The 26657-nt window shown below is 36.1% G+C and overlaps 3 protein-coding genes across 3 annotated transcripts; 2 read left to right on the top strand and 1 right to left on the bottom strand.

Annotated features, from left to right (window-relative positions):
* Positions 1-5183: 5183 nt before the first annotated feature.
* Positions 5184-5787, top strand: LOC132295943 (uncharacterized). Its single transcript, XM_059794200.1, has 2 exons — positions 5184-5315; positions 5365-5787. Exons 1-2 carry the CDS (start codon positions 5184-5186, stop codon positions 5785-5787), a joined length of 555 nt encoding a protein of 184 aa, XP_059650183.1.
* Positions 5788-13534: 7747 nt separating this feature from the next.
* LOC132294533 (uncharacterized) lies at positions 13535-14251 on the top strand. Its single transcript, XM_059792428.1, has one exon. It carries the CDS (start codon positions 13621-13623, stop codon positions 14083-14085), a length of 465 nt encoding a protein of 154 aa, XP_059648411.1. The 5' UTR covers positions 13535-13620; the 3' UTR covers positions 14086-14251.
* Positions 14252-14777: 526 nt separating this feature from the next.
* LOC132294532 (protein AGENET DOMAIN (AGD)-CONTAINING P1) lies at positions 14778-22998 on the bottom strand. The gene is made up of 3 exons (XM_059792427.1): positions 22379-22998; positions 15466-15948; positions 14778-14848 (listed from the first exon to the last, which is right to left on the bottom strand). The coding sequence occupies exons 1-3, from the start codon at positions 22826-22828 to the stop codon at positions 14834-14836; spliced, it is 948 nt and encodes a 315-aa protein (XP_059648410.1). The 5' UTR covers positions 22829-22998; the 3' UTR covers positions 14778-14833.
* Between the last annotated feature and the right edge of the window lie 3659 nt (positions 22999-26657).

Raw genomic sequence — 26657 nt, 5'->3', positions numbered from 1 at the left:
GGACTTGGATCAATCGAACATGGCTGAGATCTATCGAACTTAGGCTGGATCGATCTTCATTGGTGGCGCTTTTTGGATAAAAACAAATCTTAGATATTTTGAAGATATTTTTGGGAAAAGGACAAAAGTAGTTGGTAGGGTGGTACAACTAGATAAGATCAATCATTGGGATAAGGATAAAGCAGTTCGATCGATCGAATTTTTGAGATCTCTGAAAATGTCATTATGGCTCTGATCCATCTTGAAGTGCTGAGATTGATCATGTTGGATCGATCGAACTTTGATCTGAGATCGATCAAAGATGTTGATTTCCACCTTTTTCTTCCTTTTGCTTCCACTTGGCTCATTTCTTTGATTTATCCCAGAATTGCTTCATTTCTGCTCTTACTTGGCTGAGTTAGTTTATTTTCGGGATAAGTGCCTGAAAATGGAAATAATACGAAATCAATCTAAAACGGTAAAGTAAGATAGATAAAAGTACTAGAATGCCTAAGCTTAAGGGGTTTAAATACGCACTTTTCAGCACTCATCAGGAGGATGTCATTCGCTCGCAGTTTCCTGAAATATTGGAAGAAGATAAGAACGAATTCCGATGACGGAATTCCTTTTGTTAGGGGGGAAGAATGTAATACCCCTAATTTTAAAAGGATAGTCTCGGCATTTTAATTATGATTTTATTGTATTTTTGTATGATTATTTGATTATTTGCTAAATTGTTAATTGTTTTAGTTTTATGTTTTTATTTAAGTGTTTAATAATGTATTTCATTACATGTGTTGTTTAATGGAATTAATGGTATTTTTTTTTATTTTCTTTAATTGACTAATTGTATTCTTGTTAGAAATTACTTGTTTTACTTGGATTAAATAAGGTTTTATTTTATGCGCCGACTAGAGTTTAATTATTTTTCCGTCTTAGATTAGTAATTGGACTTAGGTTTTATTCGTGCCTATAAGTTTACTGTTTAAGTCTGCCAAGGGTTTTAAAAACCCTATTCACGTACTGCAGGTAGAGAGAAACAGAGAAAGGCTTGAGAGGAAAACAGAAAGGGCCAAGGAGGTTGATTGTGGATTAGAGCTAGAGCAGTAGGAGGTTTGACGGTATTTAGTAATTGTCGGAAACTTAGAGGCGATGCCGAGATTTCATAACTGAAATCACAGGCAAGTTCTTTTCTTTCTCTTTCCCGTTGGCCTATGTTTTGTACATACCTAGATAGTCTCTAGGGTTTTAGTTGATCATTAACTGAATCTTGCATGTTTATTATATGTTAAATTGATCATCTATATGCGTTGAATTAACTCTGTTACAGTTCTTGTAAGTTTGAGTACAGTGCTTATTTTCTTAAGCATGTTAAATCAGTAAGTGTTCTAAGGTTCTTAATAATGCAAACTGGTTTAAATAATGGTCTGGGATGATGCTGGACTCACTTAGGAATCTTAAGATTAGTTCTAAAAGCAAACAAAAAGGTTGGAAGAGGCCGGAATTGAAGCAGATGGTCGGAAACGAACAGGGGCTCTCAGAGAGGGAGAGAGCCGGCTCCATGAAAGAGGGAGCCGGCTCCCTCAACTTCAGAGCCGGCTCTGGGGAGTCCAGAGCCGGTTCCCATCCCTTCTGAGCCGGCTCCAAGAGGCATGGAGCCGACTCTATGCTTTAGGGAGCTTGCTCCCAAGTTCTGAGAGTAGGCTCTCTCATTTTTGGTGCATTCTGGAGTTTTAACAGGTATTGTTTGAGTGTCTGGTTCTTTACGATCAGTTCTAGGACTTTACAGAGGGTTTAAATATTTAAGTCCAGATGTTAATAAGACCTCAAATTGCATAAGTTATCCGTTATATTAATTGAATGAACAATATGAAATAAAACCACTTCGCATGCTATTAACGATTGGAGGGAAGTTAGTTGCTTAGTTTTAATTTAGCGATTTAACGAATTATAACATGATTCTAAATCTTTTTTTAGATGCACAGTAGGGTCAATTATTTATCAGATTTGACCTATGCATACTCTGGATTTTAATTGTGGAAATATTTGTCCCTTTTCTGCAAACAACTGAATTAGGAATTGGATTTAATTGCTGAGATATTATATATCATTCTGCAATTATCTGGATTATGGTTTTGGACTTTTGTTGCTGAACTGCTATTTATGTTTATGGTTTACATGGTTTTGGACTTAAATTGCTGAACTAATATTTAGGTTCTGTAATTTACAAGGAAGTTAACCTGGATTTTAATTGAGGAATTATTTACTTATATTTTGTCAATTATCTAGATTTGTGTGTTGGATTACAATTGCTGAATTATTTAATTAAATTCTGTCAATTGTCTGGATGTTGTGGATTATATGTACCGGTATGGAACGGTGGCATACTAGGGATGGCTTAGCTCAAAACGCTAAGACCTAACCTATTAGACTAAAGGAATGGATTGTAAAATATTGAATCCTGATTAGGTGTAAGTCAGATCAACTGAGTAAGTTGAATGACTGCCCGGATTAGTTGTTATTTGTGGTTAGGTCAGATCAACTGCATAAGTTGGGTGACTAACTGGATTATAAAGATTATATCAGATCAACGAAGAATTTAATGACATATTCTGGTTTTGGACGGACTTTAAATATATAATTATGGCACCACGATATGAGCTTGAGTCTCAGAGTTGTCGGTCAGGGCGCGTATATGCACTGGTTGCATAGCTGGCTATGATAGGTTGAGGTGTACCCTATTAGGTCTAGGTATTCCTGCCTATCTTTGGGTGCGTTTTTACATGTTGCCTTCTATTCAGGTTGTGGCCCCTTTTGTAGTCCAGTGAATGTCCCTTAGTGTGGATATATATATATATATATATATATATATATATATATATATATATATATATATATATATATTTATGGACTAGATAGATATTGTGAGATATCTAAGATGTATCTGCGTATCGGGTCACTGTATGGATTGTAGTTTGATTAGAACTTGTTCGTTGGCCTGATCCACTCTTATATTCTTTTCAGGTATGGGACGATTCCAGCCTTAGAGCTTGATCGTGTTTGTCGGAGACAGTCACTCATTCATCTGTTTACGTTGGACTTTTCTCTATGTTTTAGTTTGGGATTTTATTTTTCAGTAATTAAGTTCAGTTGGGATTTTTGTTTAGGTGTTCACTAGATGGATTCCCGAGTTGTACTCTTAGAGGTTTTAGAGAATTGGATTATTATTATTCATTAACGTTTTGAGGATTTTATATTTAATAATTCTTTTCAGCTTCATTATTTAATTCCTAAATCTTCTTATTTTCTGTGTTCGTTTATATATTAATTATTTGATATTCCCTCGGGTTTGAGCTTGGGCCTAATTAACCCATGTCTCGGATTCAAGGGGTATCACACAACAAGACAAGATAGAGCTGCAGCATCCCGTGGGCCTATTGGAGCCTCTGCCCATTCTAGAGAAACCATGGGAGAGCGTCTCTATGGATTTCATCACTTATTTACCCAAGTCAGAGGGTTGCGGGAGTATTATAATGGTGGTCGATCGGTTTAGCAAGTATGCCACCTTCATACCCACACCAGCGGATTGCATGGCGGAGAGGGCTGCAGAATTATTTGTTAACCATGTTGTCAAGCTTTGGGGAGTTCCACAAAACATTGTCAGTGATAGAGACCCTTGCTTCCCGGGTAGATTTTATACGAGGCTCTTAAAAAAGATGGGAACGGATCTTAGCTTCTCTACGAGTTTCCACCCCCAATCAAACGAGCAGACAGAGCTCATCAACGCTCTTCTGGAGCTTTACTTACAGCATTATGTAAGTGCCAACCAGCGAGATTGGGCCAAACTCCTTGGGGTGGCACAGTTTTCTTACAACTTGCAGCGGAGTGAGGCTACCAATCATAGTCCATTCGAGGTTGTTACTGGACGGCAGCTTATGACACCCAACGCCATTACTTCCACTTGCGATGGTAAAAGTCCGACGGCCTACAAATTTGCCAAGAGGTGGCACGAGCAGTCCGACTTGGCTAAGGTGTACCTTGACAAGGTAACAAAGAAGATGAAAAAGTGGGCCGACACCAAACGAAGGCGGGTGGAGTACATAGTGGGAGACCAGGTGATGGTTAAGCTACTACCCCAACAGTTTAAGTCCTTCCAGAGCATGCATAACAAGTTAGTAAGGAAGTATGAAGGCCCATTCCCCATTGTCAAGCAGATGTGCAAGGTCTCCTACATGGTGGAGCTTCCACCCAAGTTAAAGATACATCCAGTCTTCCATGTCAGCATGCTCAAACCTTATCATAAAGACACAGAAGACCTTACTCGGGGCATATCGTAGAGGGCACCCACGGTCGTTGTCACATTCTTCGACAAGGAAGTTGATTGCATCCTTGCAGATCGTGTGATAAGCAGGAAAGACGTGCCCAAATATACGAAGTACTTAGTAAAATGGAAGAACTTGCCAGATAGCGAGGCAAGCTGGGAGCATGAGGATACACTTTGGCAGTTCGTAGAGCACATCCAGCGGTTCAAGCAAGAAGACGTGACGAGGGCGTCTTGAGTTTTTTTTTTGCATGTGAGTTTTTTTTTTTTGCAGATTGCTAATGTCACCTCCTTGTACAAATTTATCATCTATATACATATATATATATACACACATGTCCAATTTGTGATAACCTAAAGCATAATGGGAAAGACAAAAACAATACCCTTTTAATTTGCGAGGTAATTTTGCATAAATTTAAAATTAGATTCTTTTATGAAAAAAGAAAAGAAAAAAAGTAAGTCTGCTGTGAGAATATGTCATCATTATATACTAACATGTTCAACAATTAGATAAAAAATCACTCTCATAGCCTTTTCATCTGATGAATGAGAACATAAACTCACGTGAGAGGAATCTTGTCATGCATAGGTTTTTTTTTTTTTTTTTTTTTTTTTTTTTTTGTGAAAAGAATGTGATAAACTATAAAGTGGGAATTTAAATTTTTTTTTTAAAAAAAAAAAAAAACCCTTTGAGAAATTTTATATAGTTGCAATACTAAGTCAAGGGCAATTTCGTAGTTCACTACAAAATGAATGTCAAATATGTAGTAATGCAACTATATAACACCCCCTCTTCCCATCCCATCCTATTCCTAGCTATAAACTCATCAAAACAGCAAAACCAACAAGTCCAAAACCTAAAAAAACAAAAAGAAAAAAAATGTCTCTGGTCACAGAAGAGATCAAAGCCAATGCAGAGGTCTACTATGGACATGAAATCTGCCAAGAGAAAACAAAGCTCCTCCTCAAGGAAGTAGGCTTGCCCAATGGCCTCCTACCCTTGGAAAACATGGTAAGAGTGTGGTTATGTCAAAGAAACAGGCTTTGTTTGGCTCAAATAGAAGAAGAAGACTGAACACAAGTTTGACAAGGTTGGCAGGCTCGTGTCCTTTGCAATTGAGATCACAGCCTACGCCGAGCCAAACAAGATCAAGAAGCTCACTGGAATCAAGACTAAGGAGCTCTTTCTTTGGATCACAGTGAGTGACACATACAACGACGATCCCCCTACCACAAAGATCAATTTCAAGACTCCCACAGGGATATCCAGGTCTTTTCCAGTGTCGGCTTTTGAGGTTGAGGAGGCCAATAAGGAGGTGAAGGAAAGCAATGGAGTGACTAATGGAGTCAATGGAGTGAAGGAGGTGAAAAAAAGCAATGGAGCGACTAATAGAGTCAATGGAGTGAAGGAGATGAAGAAAAGCAATGGAGTGACTAATGGAGTCAGTGAAGTGAAGGAGATGAAGAAGCAATGGAGTGACTAATGCAGTGAAGGAGGTGTAAGTGTAGCACTGTATCATGTGCCCAAAATAATAGTGCTCTTTTATCATCTCTATGTTGATGTTTCTGATCGAATGTTTTCTATATATAATTAATTAGACTTTTATGAAATTAAGGGTTAAAATTATTATAGGGTTTCTATATTTATCTGAAGATGCTACAAAGTATTTAGAGCAGAAATATTTGAATCTACTTAGAGGTCGTTTCTTGAGCATGTTGCCATATTCTGGTAAGAGTTAATAGTATTAACATGCAGCCACATGCTCTTACAGAGATTTGAAATAACTTTCGATCTTTCACTTCGGAAAATAAGAAAGTACCACTATACTAGCATTTTAACAGATGAGTGACAGAAACGAATTGAATTTCAGAAAAGGCAAATTCGATATAGGGCTAATGTGTAATGGTGTGAACTCAAATGAAAACGTACTCGTGATATAGGTCTCTTCAGCCTTACTCAAGAAAAGGGATTTTGTTCTTGAAGTTTGCAATTCGTAAGCATGCCTAATTTTTGGGTTAATAAAGATCAAACATCAACCAGAAATAGATAATGCCACAACAGAAAACAAAGGCATTCGAATATCCACTCAAAGGTAAAAATATGCTATATTGCAACAGTAACTGGAGGCCTTGAATAGAATGTAGTCAAGTTTCTACCTAGGATGAAAGAATACACACTTCTTCCATGGTACCTCAGATACTCGTTGCGGACCTCGTTTATGCTTGCACCTTCCATGTCAATTACAATTTAAAGGCCTGAAAACAATTCCCAGTTAGCCAACCATTAAGATGACTCGGACGAAAATTCAGATTCAACAGTGAAAACTTGAAACCGAAGAGGGAATTTGTTGGTCTTCAGATTTGAAACTCGTACTCAGAAAGAAAACATAGATTCAACTATGAAAACTTGATCCATGCAGAAGGCCTAAAGTGGGTTGGGAAGATCACTGGGGTCTTGGAAAAATTCAGGAAGCAAAAGAAGGACACCAAGAGCAGAAAAAACGCTAACTTCTTGGGACATATTGCTTTCATGCTTGCAGGCCTGAATAATTATTTCATTACTTTTGAAGTATTTAGTTGAGAAACATAGAAAGTAAAAGTTGAAAAGAAAACAATTCAGAAGAGTTCAAATATACTAAAAAAAAAAAAAAAAAAAAAAAACAGATATTGTTTGGCATGTGTTATGATATTTTTTTTTTATATTAGTATTTAAATTTGGCTCCATATCATTTTTGAAATGACTGATATTGATTTGAAATAATTTATAACATATAATTTTTTTGGCTCAAACCTATATCACCAAATTGGTAATATTGTGTATTTTGATATTGTAGCGCAAGAATTAAAACAAAATTTTGAATTCTTCAAGACAAATTTTCATTATCAAACATGATTTTAATTTCTACCCAAAACACTTTTAGAATAAAACAATTGTTTTGATATTGACCAAGCCTAAAACACATCGCATGCCACAAAGTAAGAGAGATACTGATATGATTCTAGTTTAATGGAGAGACCCTAATGAGGAGGGAAAAAAAGATAAGGATCAAAAAAAAAAAAAAAAAAAAAAAAAAAAAAAAAAAAAGAAGAAGAAGAAGAAGAAGAAAAATTAGGAGTCTAGTAAAAAAAAGGTAAGAAAGTACAGAAAAACTGGGAGTAGTTGAGAAGTTTTGTCCCAAAATAATTGAAGTACTTTGTGAGTCACAGTTCTTAAAATTGTAGAATCCCATTATGAACAGAAGGAGGACATGCTAGAGGTTGGCGCACAAGAATGTAAGATGAATTAAAATTTTATAGGCCTAATATTAAATTTTATAAGCTGGGGCCTTAGGGTGACAGCCTAATGCTCCAATCGGCCCTGCATGCTGTGTTCCCGCATTTTAAACTTGTTTGATTTGCTTAATATATCACACTGATCGACTTTTCCAAGTAACGCAAATTGTAGATTCCAAAACCTTTTTCCCTGCATCACACAATCAAATTCAAGTCTTTCTGTTAGAAGGATGTCGCATTCATAACTTGGAAGCATCAATCCTCGTGATGTAGCCTTAAATCAGTGTGTTTGAACTCCATTTCCTCGTTAGAGTCCCAGAAGTAAACCATCATTGTACTCAGCATCAACTTCGTCAACCAGATTGAAATGGTCAACCGCTGAGGCGTCATTTCTCAAGATCTGCCACTCAATCAAGAATTTGTCCCCCCTTATTTGTTTGACAACAGTCGCCGCTAACCGATCACCTTGAAAACCCTCTTCATCACTGCTTACTTCGACTAATGCCCCGTTGCTGAACTTCTCCTCACCACATATGTGACATAATCTTATCATGACACAATCGATTAGAATGGATTATGTCATAACATTGCTCGAGTTACATATATATATATTTATATACACACACACATTCATCTATATTCATGCTGAATTGGCTCACTGGCCAACCACTGATATTAGATTTGTGGAAGAGATTGTATGTGAGGGTTTCACCGCCTTCATAACACACAATCATGAGAACATGGAATGAATGAATAGGACACCCGAGAGGATCAGACACTAGAGAAAGCTAAGGAGCAAGGCATGAGTACAAGTATACTAAGTGTTGGTTGATGGATATATATATTGAGCATAAATACAGGTCGTAGTGTATGATTTTAGGTGCTGAGAATTCTTTACATTGCAAATGCTCTACAAAATATATATATAGCAAATCAATTATCATTCGTTCTCTTCTAAGGTTATATGCATGTCACATTTATTGAAATACACATGTATGAAATAGACAAGTATGGACATACGAAAAGACTAGAAGAAAAGAGACAGTGTATCCTTCACCTCCTGTGATATGCAAATCCGATGCTGTATGACGTTTCAACCACATCAAATTTTGTGTTTTCGTGCAACTGCGTATTACTGTATCTGCACATGAATCTCAGTTCTCAAATGAACATGTCTCTGCACTTAGAAAACACAAATTCTTCCCCCCCACATCGCGGTAGCCATATTTAACACGTCTTCGACAAAGATATATTCAACCAAGAAGTAACTGAATTTTAAATTTTTTTTTTTTTTTTTTTTTTTTTTTTTTTTTTTGTTACAAATTGGATACACTAGGGATACTGGGAGACACTTTTTGGACGTGTCCATAACTTACAAGAATTCAAGTCTGCCAGTCAGAATTTTGATTTTGAGATGTTAGGGTTTAACAGAAACCCTGTGGAGAAGAAAATGAAGTATTTGCCTGTGAATTACTTGGTTAAGAAATAATTTCCGGAGAAAAGTTTGATAAGAAATAATCTATCATTAGCCATCATGGGATGGACTTGGTTTTATGTAGAAAGCAATTGTTTATTTTTATTTTTTAGCTCAACAAGAAACACACATAATGAATACATACTTTTTGCTCATTTTGAACTCAAATTCCTTTCACCTTTTTAAAGATGGGGATATTTTACCACGGGGATAGATGCCCTTTGCTATTTATAATGCAATACTTAATTGATTACAAAATATAGAGAACTCCACTCTTATTGAGGTGAGAGACATTCCTAATAATATAAACATGGTTGTAGTACACATGGTAGAAGACAATACTTAGGTCATCTTCACCACATATGTGACATAATCTTATTGCGATACATCATAATCAATAAAAATAATAATAATAATAATGTCACTCGAGGATAAAATGAGCCCACCCTAAGAGAGATATTATATCATTAAACTAATGACCGGTGGATAAGAATATAAATAAGTTGTCATATAATATGACGATGGTTCTTGATTCTAGGCATGTTCGGTCATTTATATAATTCATTTTTAAATTTTTTAGGACCTTAACATTTAACTGAAGGAGTAAAACTAGAATGAAGTGATGATATACACGTTAGGTCATTATCGTCTTTCTCAATAAAAAAAAATCTGTGAAAATGGAGGATTTGTGAGATTAAAATGACTGGTACATATAATTTCATTACTTTTTTTTTTTTTTTTTTGAAGGATTAGATCAAGTAATTGGGGTCTATGACTAACTATATTGCACACCATCATTTGGGATTTGATTAGCTAGTTGCTGAGGCAATAGTTAACAAAACAATGATGAGTAGTTAGTCTGAGAAGATGATCAGTCACATTTGGACTGAGACATGACTAAGGCTCGAACGATTAGAGTTAAATTCTCATCAATACGAGTTAAGGAAAAAGCCCGACCTCCTCCTATTTCCATATAAAATATGTGACAAGATAATCATAATAACCTCTTTTTAATTTCTATTCTTTTTCTTTTTATGTCAAAAGAAGAAGAAAAAAGTTTATGTAAGAAAAAAACTACTAAATAAAAATAAAGAAGCAATGCCCCTTTCTTATCTCGATAGAACAAGAAATTAGTTTGGTTATTGCTCTTTTACTTTGAAGGATGAAAACTAAATTGACATAAATAATTATAAATACACTAAAGTCATCATATAATTGGTTCTGAAATTTTCTATGACCTCGAAAGAAAGACAACTAATTTGCCATGATATGAGAAGAAGAAGATTTAAAAGAAAAGGAGAGAAATTCATATGAACTCCGTTTGGTTGAGATTATGAGAAGAATGATACAAATAAGATGCAATAATAATAATTAAAAAATAATAATTGATGATTTCGTGCTGCCGACATGAAATGCAATGCATAACAAATGAAAATATGAAATTCCCAAAAAAAAATAATAAAAGAAAAATAAAAAATTATAACATTGTTTTATTATTATTTAAGATAAATTACATCGACCTTTCCTGAAATTTGGACAAATTATATATTAATAGATAATTTAGCGTTTATTACTTTGATCTCCCTTGAAATTTGGCGTGTGTACTCAACAACACTCTTAGTGTTTTTATTTTTTTCGACATATCAATTGCCAAATTTTAAAATGACAATGTAATATAATATGTTTATAAAATATGGGCATTACTGACTTCTTATACTCAAAGCCACTTTTCGGTTACCGGCGAATGAATTTAGAAGAGGCTGAAGCAATAAATGTATCTATTTATATGTAATTTGTCTAAACTTCGGGAAATATCAATATAATTTACCCTATTATGTATTAAACATGACAAGTTTTAACTGTCAACACCTAATGTGAACTGTATCGAGATATAATAATCTATTCAACTCGTATAATTCGTTTATACCCGTTTAACTATAAAAATTTAGATCATTTTAGCATAAACGTACACTCACAAAAATATACATCATTATTAATTGGGATTTGTAATAACTTTAATTTACTATCTTGTGAATTAGAAACTATTTAGTAATTTGGTTAGATTGAGACTTACATTTTTTTATTTATTTGGTTTTGACCATGTGTAACATATTTAATAAATAAGTCAAATTACAGATTGTGTTTGAATTGACTTATTTATTAAAATATTTTTTAAGTCAACATGACACGATTATGACTCTGGCGTATTATCACTCCTAATTTTTTTTTTGTCCAAGAAGAGAAAACAAGTATAACCATGTGGGTAAATGTGTCCTTTTCCACAGAAAAGAGACAGAGAGGATAGGGCAATCTTGAATAAATGATGACGGAGATAGATATAGGTGTAAGTTACTTCATTTATGGCAATCTTAAATGATATAGACACGGGCAAAATATAGGTGTAAGTTGGAGTACTTCATTTATGGCCTATACCACATTGCTTGACATGAGTTGACCCGGTTGGGAGAGTTTAATGGATTATGGTTTTTTTTTTTTTTTTTTTTTTTTTTTTAACTTATACATCTAATACTACAATTATATTAATCTCTCTAAAGTTTGAATTTTGACCTAATGATAAAAGTGTCAACGGCTCAAATATTGATTAATATTGTGTAAAAATTCTTGTTGGACGTTGCTTATAGACAAGGACGGAGTCAATGAAGACCACCCCCGCGCGAGTTGGCCCCACAAATTATAATATATGTGGTAATTTTTTATATAGTGTTTTCCTCAATTTTGTAATTTTTAAAATTATATCTTTATTTTCTCTTTTATCCTTCAAATTCCATTAATTTTTTTAATAAAAAAAGTCAAAATTTCCTTTCTCAATTGAAACTTTTTAATTTTTTTCTTTTAAAGTTGTCTCATTTTTTTTTTCTTTTTTTCTTTTTTTACTTCTACTCTTAAAATTCTTCTTTTTAACGTGCATATTTAAATAATTTTCTGCTTTTTTGTTTTTTAAATTTTATAGTTATTATATTATATTTTATATATATATATATACTCTACATTTTTTATTTTGTCTCCAGAAAATACAATTTGATCATAGTATGAAGCTGCATAATTAATCTCGAATATGTGTAATCACCTACAAATTATATATTTATCTCATTTTTTTTTTTTTAATACCATGTGAGCATTATAAACTTAATACGTTTGAGTTTACGAGTAGATTCATTAACTACTAGCCACCTAGATTAACTTTATTACATATAATCTTAATCAATTTTGTGTCACTGTATTTTCAACGTGGAAGGAAAAGACTAGCTTTAATTATTGTGATTACCTATCGATCTATAAAACAAAATGATAGTGAAGGCCAAACCAAATTCGGTCCACCGAACCTTCATAACTCTCTTGTACTACTAACATACGCCACTTTCCTAGTTGGCTGCTAACATTCGCATCTTATAGTTATTGCCTACTCCTTCCAACTACAAACTTCCTTTTAACTTCGTCTTAAATGCTCCAACTGTCTTCTGTGATCACAACCAACACAAGTAGGACAGGTCCTCCAAAATGCCCCTCCACTTCAAATAAATTATAATTGGGAGATGACAAAAGCGTAATCGGTTTTTAAAATCGGTTGAGTCGTCAATTATTGATTGAAACATTGTAATAGGAGAAAGAACTTATTTTATTGATTAGGGAAATGATTATTTGGCCGAGTACTTCAACCGAAGTGCTTGGCTGAACAATCATTATCCGTTAAATGTAAAAAATTATTGTATGGTCTGAGACTATAAGATTTTGGTTATTGCACACACACAAAAATTAAGTAAAGTTAATACATTTGCTTCTCGATTTTTGAATGACCGGGATCATATAGTTGCTTACTTTGATTGGTAATGTCTAACACATCAACTTTACTGCATCGTGTCGTGTTCGTCTTCCGTTTCAGTGTCCATGCTATGCAGTGATCCATCAACTTTACTTCATTCGTTTGTCCCTTAATAGTGCAATTTCTAATTGCCTTTATGAAAGTACTCTTATTTTTTTCACTAAAAAGATTAACTGACAAGTGAGTAATATTTGTAGATTGCTAATGTCAATTCCCTATGTAAAATGGTCATATATGATATATGTCCAAGTTCTGATAACCTAAAACATGATGGAAGAGACAAAAACATTTTTGCAAGGTAATTTTGCATATATTAGTAGTATAAATTTGAACTTACGTTGTTTTATTAAAAAAAGAAGGTATCAATATCACGAACTAGCGGTTTCAACCATTGAATCAAAAATCACTCCCATAATTTTTTCATCTCATACGTGAGAACATAAATAAACTCACACGAGAGGACTCTCGTCATAGTTTTTATTTATTTATTTTTTTCTTGAAAGAATGTGATAAACTAGAGAGTGTGAAAAAAAAAAAAAAAAAAAAAAAAAAAAAAAAAATTGTTACTATGACAAGGGCAATTTTGTAGTTCACTACAAAATGAATGGCAAAGTTGCAGTTTAGCAACTATATAACTCCCCCTCTTCCCATCCTATTCCTACGTAGCCCCATTAGCTATAAACTCGTCAAAACAGCAAAACCAAGAGCCAAACACCAAGAAAAAAAAACATGTCTCTGATCACAGAAGAGATCAAAGCCAATGCAGAGGTCTGCCATGGAAGTGAAATCTGCCAAGAGAAATCGATGCTCCTCCTCAAGGAAATGGGCTTGCCCAATGGCCTCCTACCCTTAGAAGACATGGAAGAGTGTGGGCATGTCAAAGAAACAGGCTTTGTTTGGCTCAAACAGAAGAAGAAGACTCAACACAAGTTCGCCAAGATTGACAGGCTCGTGTCCTATGCACCTGAGGTCACAGCCTATATTGAGCCAAACAAGATCAAGAAGCTCACTGGTGTCCAGACTAAGGAGCTCTTGGTCTGGGTCACACTCAGTGACATATACAATGACGAACCCCCTACCGGAAACATCAATTTCAAGACTCCGTTAGGGTTGTCGAGGTCCTTTCCGGTGTCGGCTTTCGAGGTTGAGGAGACCAAGGAGGTGAAGGAAAGCAATGAAGTGAAGGAGGTGTAAGTGCACCAACTAAGTAAAAGAGGGAGTATAATAAGTGTACCCAAAAAATAATGTGCTTTTATTATGTTTACGTTGATGTTTCTCTAAACATGAAAGACTGCAAGCCGCTATAAAGTATATGTAGCAGGGATGAAATTAATATATGGTTATATATATTTTTATGAAACGTGCTACAAAGTATTTATGCCAGGAATATATTAATCTACTTAAAAAGGTTCTTTCTTGAGCATGCTGCCGTGTTTTGACAAGAATTATCCACGTGACTTGAACTTTCAATCTTTCAAAGAAAGTAATAAAGTATCACTAGATTAGCAGTCACAGATGTGTGACAAACGAATTGATAGGATACTAGGGCCAATGAGTAATGGTGTGAGCTCACATGAAAGGGATCTTCAGCTTTACTCAAGAAATGGGGTTTTTTTTTTTTTTTTTTTTTTTCCTGGATCAAGCAGGTCCTAAAGTTTGCAATTCAAAGTTGTTTCAGTTTGATGTTGCTTCAAACAATTCGAAAACAGGGATAATTTAATAAATACAGACCAAACATCAACCGAAATAGATATTGTCACGCATAAAAACAGAGGCATTCGAATCGCCACTCAAAGCATGCTCCACTGCCACAGTGACTCAAGGCCTTGCAATAGAATGCAGTCAAGTTTCAACCGCGGGATGAAAGAATATACACCACTTCCATGGTACCTCGCAGGTGCTCGTTGCAAAGCTCGTTATGCTTTTCCACCTTCCATGGCAATTACAACTTCAAGGCCTGAAAACAATTCTCAGTTAGCCAACCATCAAAATGACTTGAGACAAAAATTCAGATTCAACATTGAAAACTTGAAACAGACGGCGGAATTTGTAGGTCTTAAGATTTGAATCTTGAACTCGGAAAGAAAAGAAGGGCACGGCATATATAGATTCAACTATGAAAACATGATCTATGCAGAGAGGGAGTCGAAAGATTGCTGGGGGCTTGGAAACTCGGGGAGCAAAAGAAGGGTACCAAGACAGAAAAATGCCCCAACACTTTGGGACATACTGCTCTCAAGCCTGTCTGCTGCCCACATTTTTAAACTTATCCGATTTGCTTAATATAGCACACAAACTTTTCCAACAAAAAAGAAAAGTGCATATTCCAAAACTTTTTCATGCATTATGGAAGAATCTGAATTCTTCTATTGACTTCATCATCAATTCATCGAAAAATGAAAATAAATAAAAATTCAGTTTGAGTGTCCTATCTGAATCAGAATTTAACTGATTAATTGAGATATTACAGTGCTTATAAAGCATGTGTTCGGCAAACCAGAGTTTCCAGTCCCCCAATATAAAAGAATCAAATTCGCATTAAGTCAGTCTTTTAAAATGATGTAGCATTCATACCTTGGAAGCCACAATCCATTTGCCATCAATCCAGTCCTGATGTAGCCTTAAATCAGTGTGTTTGAACTCCATTTCCTCATTAGAGTCCCTGAAGTAAACTACGTACCTTGGGCCATTAAGAACTTTGGAAATCACACCCACCCACCATCCATCATTGTATTGAGCATCAACTTCGTCAAGCAGATTGAAATGGTCAACCGCTGAAGTGGCGGGTGGGTAGGGCCTGATGTGCAGAGTATCAACCTGTTCTCTCAAAAAGTCTGTATCATCGTCATTTCTCAAGCTCTGGTACTCAATCAAGAATTTTCCCCCCCTTATTTGTTTGACAACAGTTGCCGCAAACCAAGCACCTTGAAAACCCTCTTCATCACTGCTAACTTCAACTAATGCCCCTTTGCTGAACTTCTCCTCTACCATCCCTTTGCTGAACTCCTCCTCCACCATCTCTTCACTAGACTTTGCTTCGGTAGAAATTGACACTTTCTGCAGTCCAAGTTGTCAGACATTAGCATATATACTAAACATGACCAACTCCCAACCCTCCCTCTTCTCCCATCACCAAAAGGAAGGGAAAAACCCCCCAAAAATGGATATATATACATGTGTGTGTGTGTGTGTGTATAGAGAGAGAGAGAGGGGGGGGATAGGGGAAGGAAGAAAAAGAGAGAACAAAATGGCATACAATTGGGGAGACCAATTTAATTTTCCCTGTCAAAAGAAAGGAACAATTTAATTTATTGAAGTTATCTAGGGCTTTGTATTGTAGTACTTTTTAGGACCAAAACCCTATTATATAAGTTTTTCAACTCCTTTGTTCTTGAATTAATACCTCTTCAGTGAGATTTTTCTTAAGGAATACTCGGGGAAAAGAATATTTAGAAAAAAGAGAAGAAGGTAAATCAAGGTGGCAAAGCCCATCAATTTGACCCAGAGCAAATGGAAAAAACAGACAAAGTTGGAGCATATTGTGCACCACCGGAAGCTCTGGCACATGCATTACACACCAACAGAAACTCTGACACCACTTTGTGGAAACACACATGCATGGAGGTCAGCTCATAAAGACACAACATTTAATGTGGTTTGGAAAACAAGTTTAATCTAAGGATGAGAAGATAATCCACTATGTGTTGCATAGATGAATTACAAAGTAAAGAATATCCAACAACCAAATAAAAAACTAGCACCCAAATTCCTGCCCACTAGGAAGCACGGACATGCCAAAATGGGCGAAAAATCCGTGTCCGACACGTGTCGGACACCGATATGCGTCTGACACACCAAAAAATGTGTTTGGAATTTTTTATTTTTTTTAATTTTCGGGCACAGCACGAACACGCATCCAACATGCAAGGGGTGTGTGTCCGACATGCATGTCTTATTTTCGGGGGTCTAAAAGATAATTTTTGAGAGAAAATTGGGTTAAAGTATAAATATGTGAAGTTATTTAACAACTTTTACTCACTTATGTGGTCAATACATAATAATTTTAAACTTGTAAGGTTAATATGCAATTTTAGAGAAAACAAATAGATATTTAAGGGCCAGTCATTACAATATTATAGTAGATGAGTTATGATTTGTGTATTTTTTTCATTATGAAGTTGATGAAAAATAGTAATACTCAGTAATTTTTAAAGTACTAAATCATTTTTTTTTCTTAGTTGGTACTCACACACTATGCCTCTACTGAGGTTCGAACCCCTGACCTCCCTTTAGAAAATAAGGATCTGGTACCACTAGGCCACAGGCCTGTTGGTAAAGTACTACATCACACACACACACACACACACACACACACACACATATATATATATACACACACTATTCGCCATGTCCCTGCCGTGTCCGTATCCGTGTCCTAATTTTTTTGGATTTGCCGTGTCCGTGTCGTGTCGTGTCCGTGTCCCGTATCCGTGTCCGTGCTTCTTAGCCTGCCCAATATACTCGTAGGCCGATACACAAGCCCTGCATGGTATACTTGTGCTAAAGCGTTACTAGCTGCTACTCCAAAGTACTTGAGCCTTAAAAAACATTCCCCGCTTCTCAGCTCACTCCCAATGTCTGAGCCTCTCAAGTGTCCCACATTCCCTTGCTCAATGGCATTGTTCTCTCAACTCTACCATCTCCACACACCCTTTAAGGTGAATTAATAAGCTTTCACAAACAATCGCCTCTCTCTCTATGTCTCTCAATTGTCATTTTTATTCTCATGCTTTATTGCTTTTGCGCTTCCACTAGCCCAATAAGTTAGACGAGGACAAAAAAAAAAATTGCCCTAGGAGTTTGGCTTAATTTGGAAAAAATCCAAAACACACAAGGCGTCCCAACAATGGCAATGGATTTTAGTTGTAGGAATTCATCAACAGCTTGAGTACAATCACAAATGGTAAGAAATTTGTGATAGATTACACGACAAGAAAATTCGACTGACCTAGATGATATAATAACCAATTGGGCAGCATATAGTCTCGAAAATCAGAGTTAGGCAACAGGCACTTGATGTCTTGGCATGCAAACCGAAGAGTAAGGAAAAACAGAGTCCTTCAACAAAATACTTTAAAAGACATAAGAATGTAGAAAAGGTCAGTGGGCTTAAGTCTCAAAATGGTTATATGATTTGTTTGAAGCGTTGATAAATTGTCATAAATAATGGTTGTAGAAAAAGTGGTAATGGTGTTAATGAAGTTTAGGCTAAGGAAAATATTTGTTAAGATATATCTCAAATTCCAAATTGGGAAAAATAATAATTATAAAACAATAATTATAATGTTAATGCGAATGATGAGATGGATGTGCAACAAGAAAAGAAATGATAGAATTAGAAATTAACTCATTTCTGAGATAGTTGAAGTTGCACTACTTGGAGATAAAATGAGAGAAACTTGAGTAAGATAGTTCTGACATGTACAAGGAAAAAGAGTATATAATAATAATAAAATTAATAATAATAATAATAAAATTAAAAAACATACATATGTAGTGGTTTTATAACATGTGGTTTGACTTGGCCTATGACCTTAGTTAGTGAAGAATGAAAAAATAGAATTCATGTGGCGGCCGTGAGTGGTTGGGGAAATCTAGGGTCAATTGGCTGAGAGAAGGTGACAAGAATTCCAGCTTCATAAGAACGATGAAAGGAGAGACAAAGCTCTCGTTCCTTTATACTTCCCGTACGAAGATGAAGAGGCTCATGCTGAGGAGCAAATGACGGCAAAAAGAGAAAACCCCACGGGCTTAGTCAAACCTTACTTCCCTAATTCCGATACTGGTGCGTTAGCCGGGTTAAGAGTTATTACACCTGAAGAGATTGATGCGAGAAGGTTAGCCGATTCATTTTGTATGAAATTAAATAGTTGATTCATTCTATCAGGATAGGGTGGGCTCCAAGGAGTAGATCGGAGAAATCTTTCCATTTTTGAGATCACTCTTTCTATCGATGCAGAATTCATAAAGACACTTTTCTGAAATAAGATCTCCTGTGAAATTGATCTCTTCATCATTCCTTCCTATGTGTCTAACAACAACCTGCACTGCCCCGTTACGAATAGACGAACAGGAACAAGCTGAAGAAAGACCATTTTCCTTCGGCCTTGGCTTGTTTGATGTGCTCTTCATTCGGCTGTTGAATTTGATACCGATGCTTCAGATGCTGTAACTATAATGAGATGAGACTCCCAACTAGGGCTTAAGAATTAAGGCAAAGATAAAAGAGTGGAGTTGCAAAGTAATGGGATCAAAATATACATTAGGCTTGCCTCAATATCAGGCTTGCCTGAAGCGTTTTCTTTCAAACCACATTTGCCTTTACTTACTAGCCGAGATGAAGCTCATATACGAATAACTTGAACATTCCCATGACTTTATTATATCTCTTTGCTAGAAGACTGCTCTACCCGAAGCCACAGAGAGAGAGAGAGAGAGAGAGAGAGAGAGGTACCAGCACAGGAAGGGAAGGCTCACTGCCACACTTGGCAAGGGTTAAAAGGCCGCAGGCAAAAAAGAGAGCTTGCGCAATAAATTCCCCAGAGATAAGCAGCCAATGAGCATCATGTGAAAGCCCAACAAGAAAGAAGACTTTGGTACAGTGCCTTTTTCAGGCGCAACCGAACAAAGGACCCCACAAAGTAGCAATGACCCGGGACTCCTTCAAGTCTCTGATTTGATGCTTGAAGCGTTCAGCCCCCTATCTCCCGTTCTATGAATATTTATATGCATCAACTCAATACAATAGAATATTCGGCACATCAAAGCCGATGTGATGGTAATCTCGTCCTTAGTTGCCGAAACTAATGGGGGTTTCAATCTGATGGATCAACCGTAATTGGCAGGTAAAACAAGGCCTTGGCTTCAAATAGAATCAAGACAGGTTCCTAGAACCTTTTTCTCCTAATCCGTAAGGCCTCGTTATGTTTTGAATAGTGGCATTTCTATACCCAAAAGTGTGTTTGTAGCGTTAGTTGACCTCTGGAGGACAACAATTTGGTTTTTCACTTTACAATCACCCTAAACTGGAATTCTCGTATAGAAAGAATAGTTGAGGCTTTACGACAAGCAAACAAGCCGTACAATCATGAACCCTTCTCAAACCTCTGGACCTTGAAGACTTGGAAAGTTACGGTCTAGGGAAAAGAAACCCTAAAGAGTGGCATGATCTGTTTTCTCATGCCTTGTAGTATGGGCATGAAGGACCTCTCCTCAATCTGCCACAGGTACTACACAATTTGCCCTCATGTATGGTCACGATGCAGTTCTGCCTTTGGAACAATCTCTTCGGTCTCTTAGGGTTTAAGATAAAATGATCCAACTCCGAGTTATTCGTACTTAGCTTTTAGAAATATAATAAGTCCATCATGTAACTTGACGTGTTACATCAACTGCTAAAAGATAGGTAGAGGATATGTTGGACTGCTCCACCTTGCCACACTCTCCCCTCTATGGGGTATTGAAGGCTCCACCTTAAATCAAGTAAATAAGTAGCAAATTCGCCTCTTGGTTAAGTGTGCATACTATGTGGCAAGAAAATGGCTAATGGGATAGCAAGGGAGGGATGCTAGTGGTGTGGTGGGCATGGCGTAAAAGGAGACCGTCCCTCACTCTTTCTGTGTTGGTCAGGAACAAAGTTGGCAATCACTCTGGTCCGCCTTCAGGTCCTCGATAGGATACGTTTTGACCGCAATCTCTTGAACTTCGAGCGTACCGCTCTATTTTGAAATAAGAAATAAAGGGTTTATGGATTCAGCTTCTTTCTGACAACTCTCTTTTTGAAGCAGATAGTCAACAGTGTGCTCATTCTATAGTAGATACTGGAAAACCCATTCTTTCCCAACTTGGATTAAAGGTGATAGAGGAAAAAGTACAGCAGTCAGCAACAAAGGATAAGGTAAAATCGAGGGCCAATCGGAAGTTATCAAACAGTTACAAATTCAAAAGAGTTAAGCCGATAAAGTGAAATTGAAATTCAATTTCTTGATAAGTCTACTTAAGTTGCAACAAACTAATGGTCCATGGTAGCTATAAAAGCATGTCCATACCAACCAATCAGGTATGAGAAAAATAATCACCTTACTGCTCTATTTATTTCCCCGGTGACTGACTTTACCATGGGAGGGTTTTTGGCAGGCACCACATTGGTGTCAAAGCGGTGCTGTTTTGGATCAACTGAAGGCAACCCACCAACAAAAGGAAAGTGGAAGGCTTTGTTGGGTTGAGTTGAGAAAAGTTTGTGTTAAGAAACTCTTAAATAATTAAAAACCAAAATCCTTGTCTAATAAAAAACTTGGGGTTGGGACTATATGATCTAATACAAATTAGAATGAGAATGAATGAGAGGTATAATTGAGTTGTGGAAGAGATTGTATGTGAGGATTTCACTGCCTTGATAATACACAATTATTAGAGACGGTTGATAGAGTGGAAAGAACACCGCTAGTGATCATGGAATGGATGGATAGGGCACCCGATAGGCTCAGACACTAGAAAGAGCTAAGAAGCAGGGAGTACTTCAGGACTCAAGTATTCTGAAGGAGCAAGGCATGAGTGCAAATATACCATGTACAACTAAGTGTTGGATGATGGATATACTGAGCATAAATTTAGGTATAGTTTATGCTTTTCGGTGTTGAGAATTCTTTACATCAAATCCTCTACAGAATATATAGCAAATTATCATTCATTCTCGTCCTTGGACATAGGTGGATTTGTCGACCACATTAAATTTTGTGTTTCTGTGCAATTGCTCATTATCTGAAAATGAATCTCAAATGAACATGTCTTTGCACCTAGAAAACACAGATAATTCCCCCCAACTCACCATAGCCACTTTTTGGACGTGTCCATAACACAAAAGAATTCTAAATTTCAGACACATTGCCGACACTTCTCGAGTATGTTATAACTTGTCATAATGAACCTTGAATGTGGAATATGTCTTTCTTTTACCATCATAAAAAGGTATAGTTATAAGAAATCAAATTGAAGATTTATATAGCATTTAAATGAAGTTTGTCCATATTTAGCGAAAAAATAAATGAAGAATACAGATCCGTTATACTGAATGAGATAAAATAGAAGTAAGAGATGACTTATCAAATCAAATTATGCATATACATAAATACATTTATAAATGTGTGTATATATATGTGAGTGCGCCTATAAATTATTCATAGTAGACCTGATGATGCACCGGTTAAGAGAAATAGTTGTTTGCATTTTGCAAGGTAAACAACAAAGAAGCCGACCAAAACTTAAATGGGAGAAAGTAATTAAAAACGATTTTAAAAAATTAGAAAACATGGTATATAATAGGAAAAGAGAATTCCACCCATTCATATGAGATAAAAGCACGGATGATGATGAAGAAGAAATTTTCATGTGTGTGTTTAGAATAAATGAAAACAACATGGAAACATACCAAAGCTTGCACCTCTTCTTCCAATGGCGGAACCCATTTGCCATTGACCCATTCCCGGTGAAGCCGAAGCTCCGACTGTCCGAACTCAATTTGCTCTCTTGTTCCCCTGAAGAAAACAGAGTACCTCTTGTTCGCAAGCACTTCAGTGATGACTCCTTCCCACCACCCATCGTTGTAACAGGCGTCCACCTCTGCGCTGAACTCGAAACTCCGGCTACTCTCTCGAGGAGGTATCGGTCTCAATTGCACCACATCTACAGATTCTCGTAGAGGCTTTGACCCTTTCTCGTCGGCCATTAGGGTTTTGTATTCGACCAAGATCTTGTTTTTGGTTTTTGACGATGCGGGCCGAATTACGGTCCCAGTGTACCACGCGCCGCGAAATCCATCTTCATTGCTGCTGATTTCGACCTCCGATCCTTTCTGGAAATAAGCATTCAAATTTGCCATTGTATATATGAGAATTTGATTTTTGAGGTGTTAGGGTGTAACCAAAAACACCCGGTGGAGAAGAAAGAAGTGTGTGCCTATCAAACTGTTGAGAATCAATTTCCGAAAAAGGAAATTGATAGAGAACAAATCTAACAAGCACGACACTTCTAGTCACCCAGATATGATGACACGGGTCTATAACTAAAATTAATCGGATAAATTTCACTTACACTCTTGACCTTTACCAATATTCCACACACACGTTTTTTTACGTTTCATAATTTTATCTACACCCTCTGTCAATGACGGCTGTTCACTTTACTAACGGATATGTATAATTTTACAATATTGCCCATAAATTATATATTAATATTTATAATAAAATGTATTTGAAACTGAAAGTCTGAACTACCCTTTAATTATTTGGTACCAAATACGAAGAAAGGGAGCAAATACATTCGGCTTCTTCAACTTCTGCTTTTGTCTTTCATTTGTTCCATTTATTGCTGAACACAGATGCCGCCGACCAAAAGCTCCCTGCAATTTCCTTCAAGTCCCTCCCTGAGGGCTTCTTAGGCTACGAATCGAGATGTATGTGGTCTTTCATCTTATTAACTTCCTCGTGATCCTTCTCGATGATCTCTCGCAACTGCTTCATCAATGGCGTCAACGCCTCCATGCGCGGTCGACTTACACAGTCCGGCTGGCCAAGCTTGGAGGTTTCCGAAATTGAAATTGGTCGGCGTGAGTTGTTAAAGCTGGTTGCTAATGAAGGTTTCAGTTCAGTTGGGTTATCATTGAAGCTTCCAATTTGGTTTTCCTTTGATCGTCTGAAACTCACCGAAAATCAGTCGTCTGAGGTTATGTGCACTCGTCGGCGTCTATAGATATTGAAGTTGTGTGTACTGCCCTCCACGTCGTCGATCAACACCGAACACAACCCAATACCCTAACAAACCCAACCTCACAGCCCTTCATCACAATAACTATAGCAGTCGATTTTGTCGGAATATGTTATTTGCCATTGACGTCGCTGTTGGTTGGGTGGGGATGGTGGTGCCGATTACTGGGATGGAAATGGACCGGATGGTGTTACCGATTGCGGGATGGGGATGGACCAGATGGTGGTGCTCCAATGGTGGTTGCTTGTGGTTAAGAGAGAATGTTTATTTTTTCTCTCTATTTATTTCGACTGCCGACTGTGGGGGTTAGGGATGGTGGTGTCGATTACTTCATTTTGATCGACTCCGATGGCGGTGCTTTCAGGTCGGTTTGCCTTTGTAGTACCCATCGTCGACGAAGCAGAGATAATAAGGGCTTGAAGGCGCTGTTGGAGACTCCTGATTGAAGTGCAAAACGGAGGACTGGTGATTGGTTTACGATTTTGGGGAGATTAGTAGTGTTGGTGGGCGTCAAAACAGAGGATGATGAATGAGGAACGGCCAAAACGACGTCAGATCGATGGTAGTGATGATGGTGCTGCCGCCACTCCGCTGTTGTTTTGTGATGGTAGTGATGCGGCGACCGTTGCTGCCGTCGTTTCCTCTCCTCTGCATCCTTATGTATTGTGTTTGAGAGATACCCATTAGAATTTTCTTCAGATTGGGATAGATTGTACTGTGGGGGTGACCGTCATCGGTGAGATTTGCAGAGGTTTGGCAACACGGTTGTAGAAGGTGTTCTGGGTTCGGTGATATGAGGACACAGTTGTCCTTTTGAGTTTAGAAGTTAAAGGTAATTTTGTAAATTTATATTGGTCAATGAGGTTAAAAATGTTATTTCAAGTATTGTAAGGGCAAAAATGACCTTGTACCGATTTGTTCACACTGACGCTCTCAATTGCTTAACGGTACATAGACCAAAACCTCAATAAGTGAAATATTGAAACGTATAAGTGAAATATAGACAAATTTTAGGGATTGGTGAAATTAACCCAAATTAATTTTACATCTGTCTCATAAATATAGTCCTTTTAGGGAGCCGGACTTTTCAACCAAACACGCATTACTTGCATGTCCTACTAGTAATTAATTTTTTTAAAAAATTAAATAGGTATATATTATTAAATTAAAATATTTTAAAAACATAAAGAATATATATAAAAAGATACATTTACCTTCTTTTACATTTTAAATTTTAAATATGATAATTATTTTGGAATGACAAAAAATGAAAGGTGGATAATTAAATTAGGAGGGAGGAAGAATCATATCAAGTAATAGCAGTCACATATAAAAATAAATAAAAGGATTATGATAATGAAGAAAAATTAAGGGATGAATAATAATTATGTTTAAGTAAATAAAAGAATAAAAATTATTTTAATGAATTTATTATCATACCATTTTTATAAATTTTGTTTTCTATAAAAATAAGAATAAATTTGATATTAACAAAATTTCATTAAAAATGTTAGCATTTTCTTTCATTTCCTTTCACCCTTTGAAAGATAATAAAAGTAACTTATCAAGTTTTAATATATCCCTTCAAATCCTTTTTTTTTTTTTTTCTTCTTTTCATATCTCGCTATTTTCTTTTATTTCTTTCCAACCAAACAGAGTACCAACACATCCCACTATGAACTTCTTGAGTTAAAGACCTGCCTAGAGCAAAATGAACGGAGATATTAATTTGCAAGCCCAAGAGAAAATTACTTTTGAGAACTAATTGTATGATTTCGTTTATTTAAAAATGAAATATTGTGCTTAGGGCTTTAAATATAACAAATTTGACTTGAGATCTGATACGAAATTTATTTTTAGATTTAAATTTATATTTGAAAAAGGAACAAATACGAAACATTTCTTGAAAGATCCATCACATAATTGGGTCGGATTGGAATGTGACATTACTTTTTGAAATAATTATATAATGTTACAGTAATTTTGAAGGATAATTGTGATATTTACTTTTTTCTATAAATAAAAAAAATAAAAAATAAAAAACCAAAGAAAGAAAGAAAGAAAAAAAAACAACTATTGGACAATAAGAAGAGTACACCACGCAAGGAATGTGACTTCCCCAAAAAAAAACATACAGGTAATGTGAAGACTGAAGAGTACACAACACAAATGTGAAGATTATTTCACTAATTTTTTTTATTGTTACTTTTTAAATTAAAGAAAAAATTAGAATACGCATTGGCATTATTAAAGAACCTCATTAAATGACACCAAAGCTTGCTCCATCCGAGAGCTCGCTAAAAATTCTTGAAGAAGATCATTTTTCTAGAAGAAAAGTAGGATTTGGACAAAATCAATGAAAATTTGTCTGATTAAAATAAAAAATCATGATCGGGTTCACAGATTAAGATTCAGAAAACCCAATCCAATCCGATTCTTATTATATTAATATATTTATATTTTACATACATCTACCATCTAACCCTAAATCTATCAACCCCTTCACCCTTTCAGGCTGCTCTAACTGTAACTGAAACTCTGATGAGAGTGTACAAAATTTGACTCCATAAAATTCCATTACCTTGTATTCCATGAACAGAACTCTTGGATTTGTTCACATAAGCACCTGAACAACTTCAAATTATATGAACAGGCACGAAATAAAGAGCAATATAATTCGAATTGGTCATAAAGACATCTGTAAGGGACAATACATGAAGGAAATTGAGAATAGAAAACGGGAAGGGAAAAAAAGAAGATCACCTGCATTAAATACAACAAGGGATGCAAGCTACAGAAAATGTTCTGAAGTAAATAAAAAGGCGATGCAAAATCTTTTCTGTCCTCTGTAAGAAGTGAACTGCATCAGAACTACACGAGTTTGAGAATGGCGTTTCAGGGTTTAAGGAAGCAGATTTCTATGTAGCCAAAGCATAGAACATGAG

This window comes from Cornus florida, unplaced genomic scaffold (genome assembly GCF_030987335.1).
Source record: "Cornus florida cultivar Cherokee Brave unplaced genomic scaffold, ASM3098733v1 CherokeeBrave_3.0.0_Hap2_Chr02, whole genome shotgun sequence".
Taxonomy (NCBI): domain Eukaryota; kingdom Viridiplantae; phylum Streptophyta; class Magnoliopsida; order Cornales; family Cornaceae; genus Cornus; species Cornus florida.
Note: the sequence above shows the minus strand (reverse complement) of the source record. Positions and strands in the feature narration are given on the sequence as shown.

Excerpts from the sequence above, each read along its gene's own strand:
- LOC132295943 (XM_059794200.1), top strand. The coding sequence starts at position 5,184 with ATGTCTCTGGTCACAGAAGAGATCAAAGCCAATGCAGAGGTCTACTAT. Across the intron at positions 5,316-5,364 it reads TCCTACCCTTGGAAAACATG|AAGAAGAAGACTGAACACAA; the intron begins GTAAGAGTGTGG and ends TGGCTCAAATAG.
- LOC132294533 (XM_059792428.1), top strand. The coding sequence starts at position 13,621 with ATGTCTCTGATCACAGAAGAGATCAAAGCCAATGCAGAGGTCTGCCAT.
- LOC132294532 (XM_059792427.1), bottom strand. The coding sequence starts at position 22,828 with ATGGCAAATTTGAATGCTTATTTCCAGAAAGGATCGGAGGTCGAAATC. Across the intron at positions 15,949-22,378 it reads AAGAAGAGGTGCAAGCTTTG|AAAGTGTCAATTTCTACCGA; the intron begins GTATGTTTCCAT and ends CTTGGACTGCAG.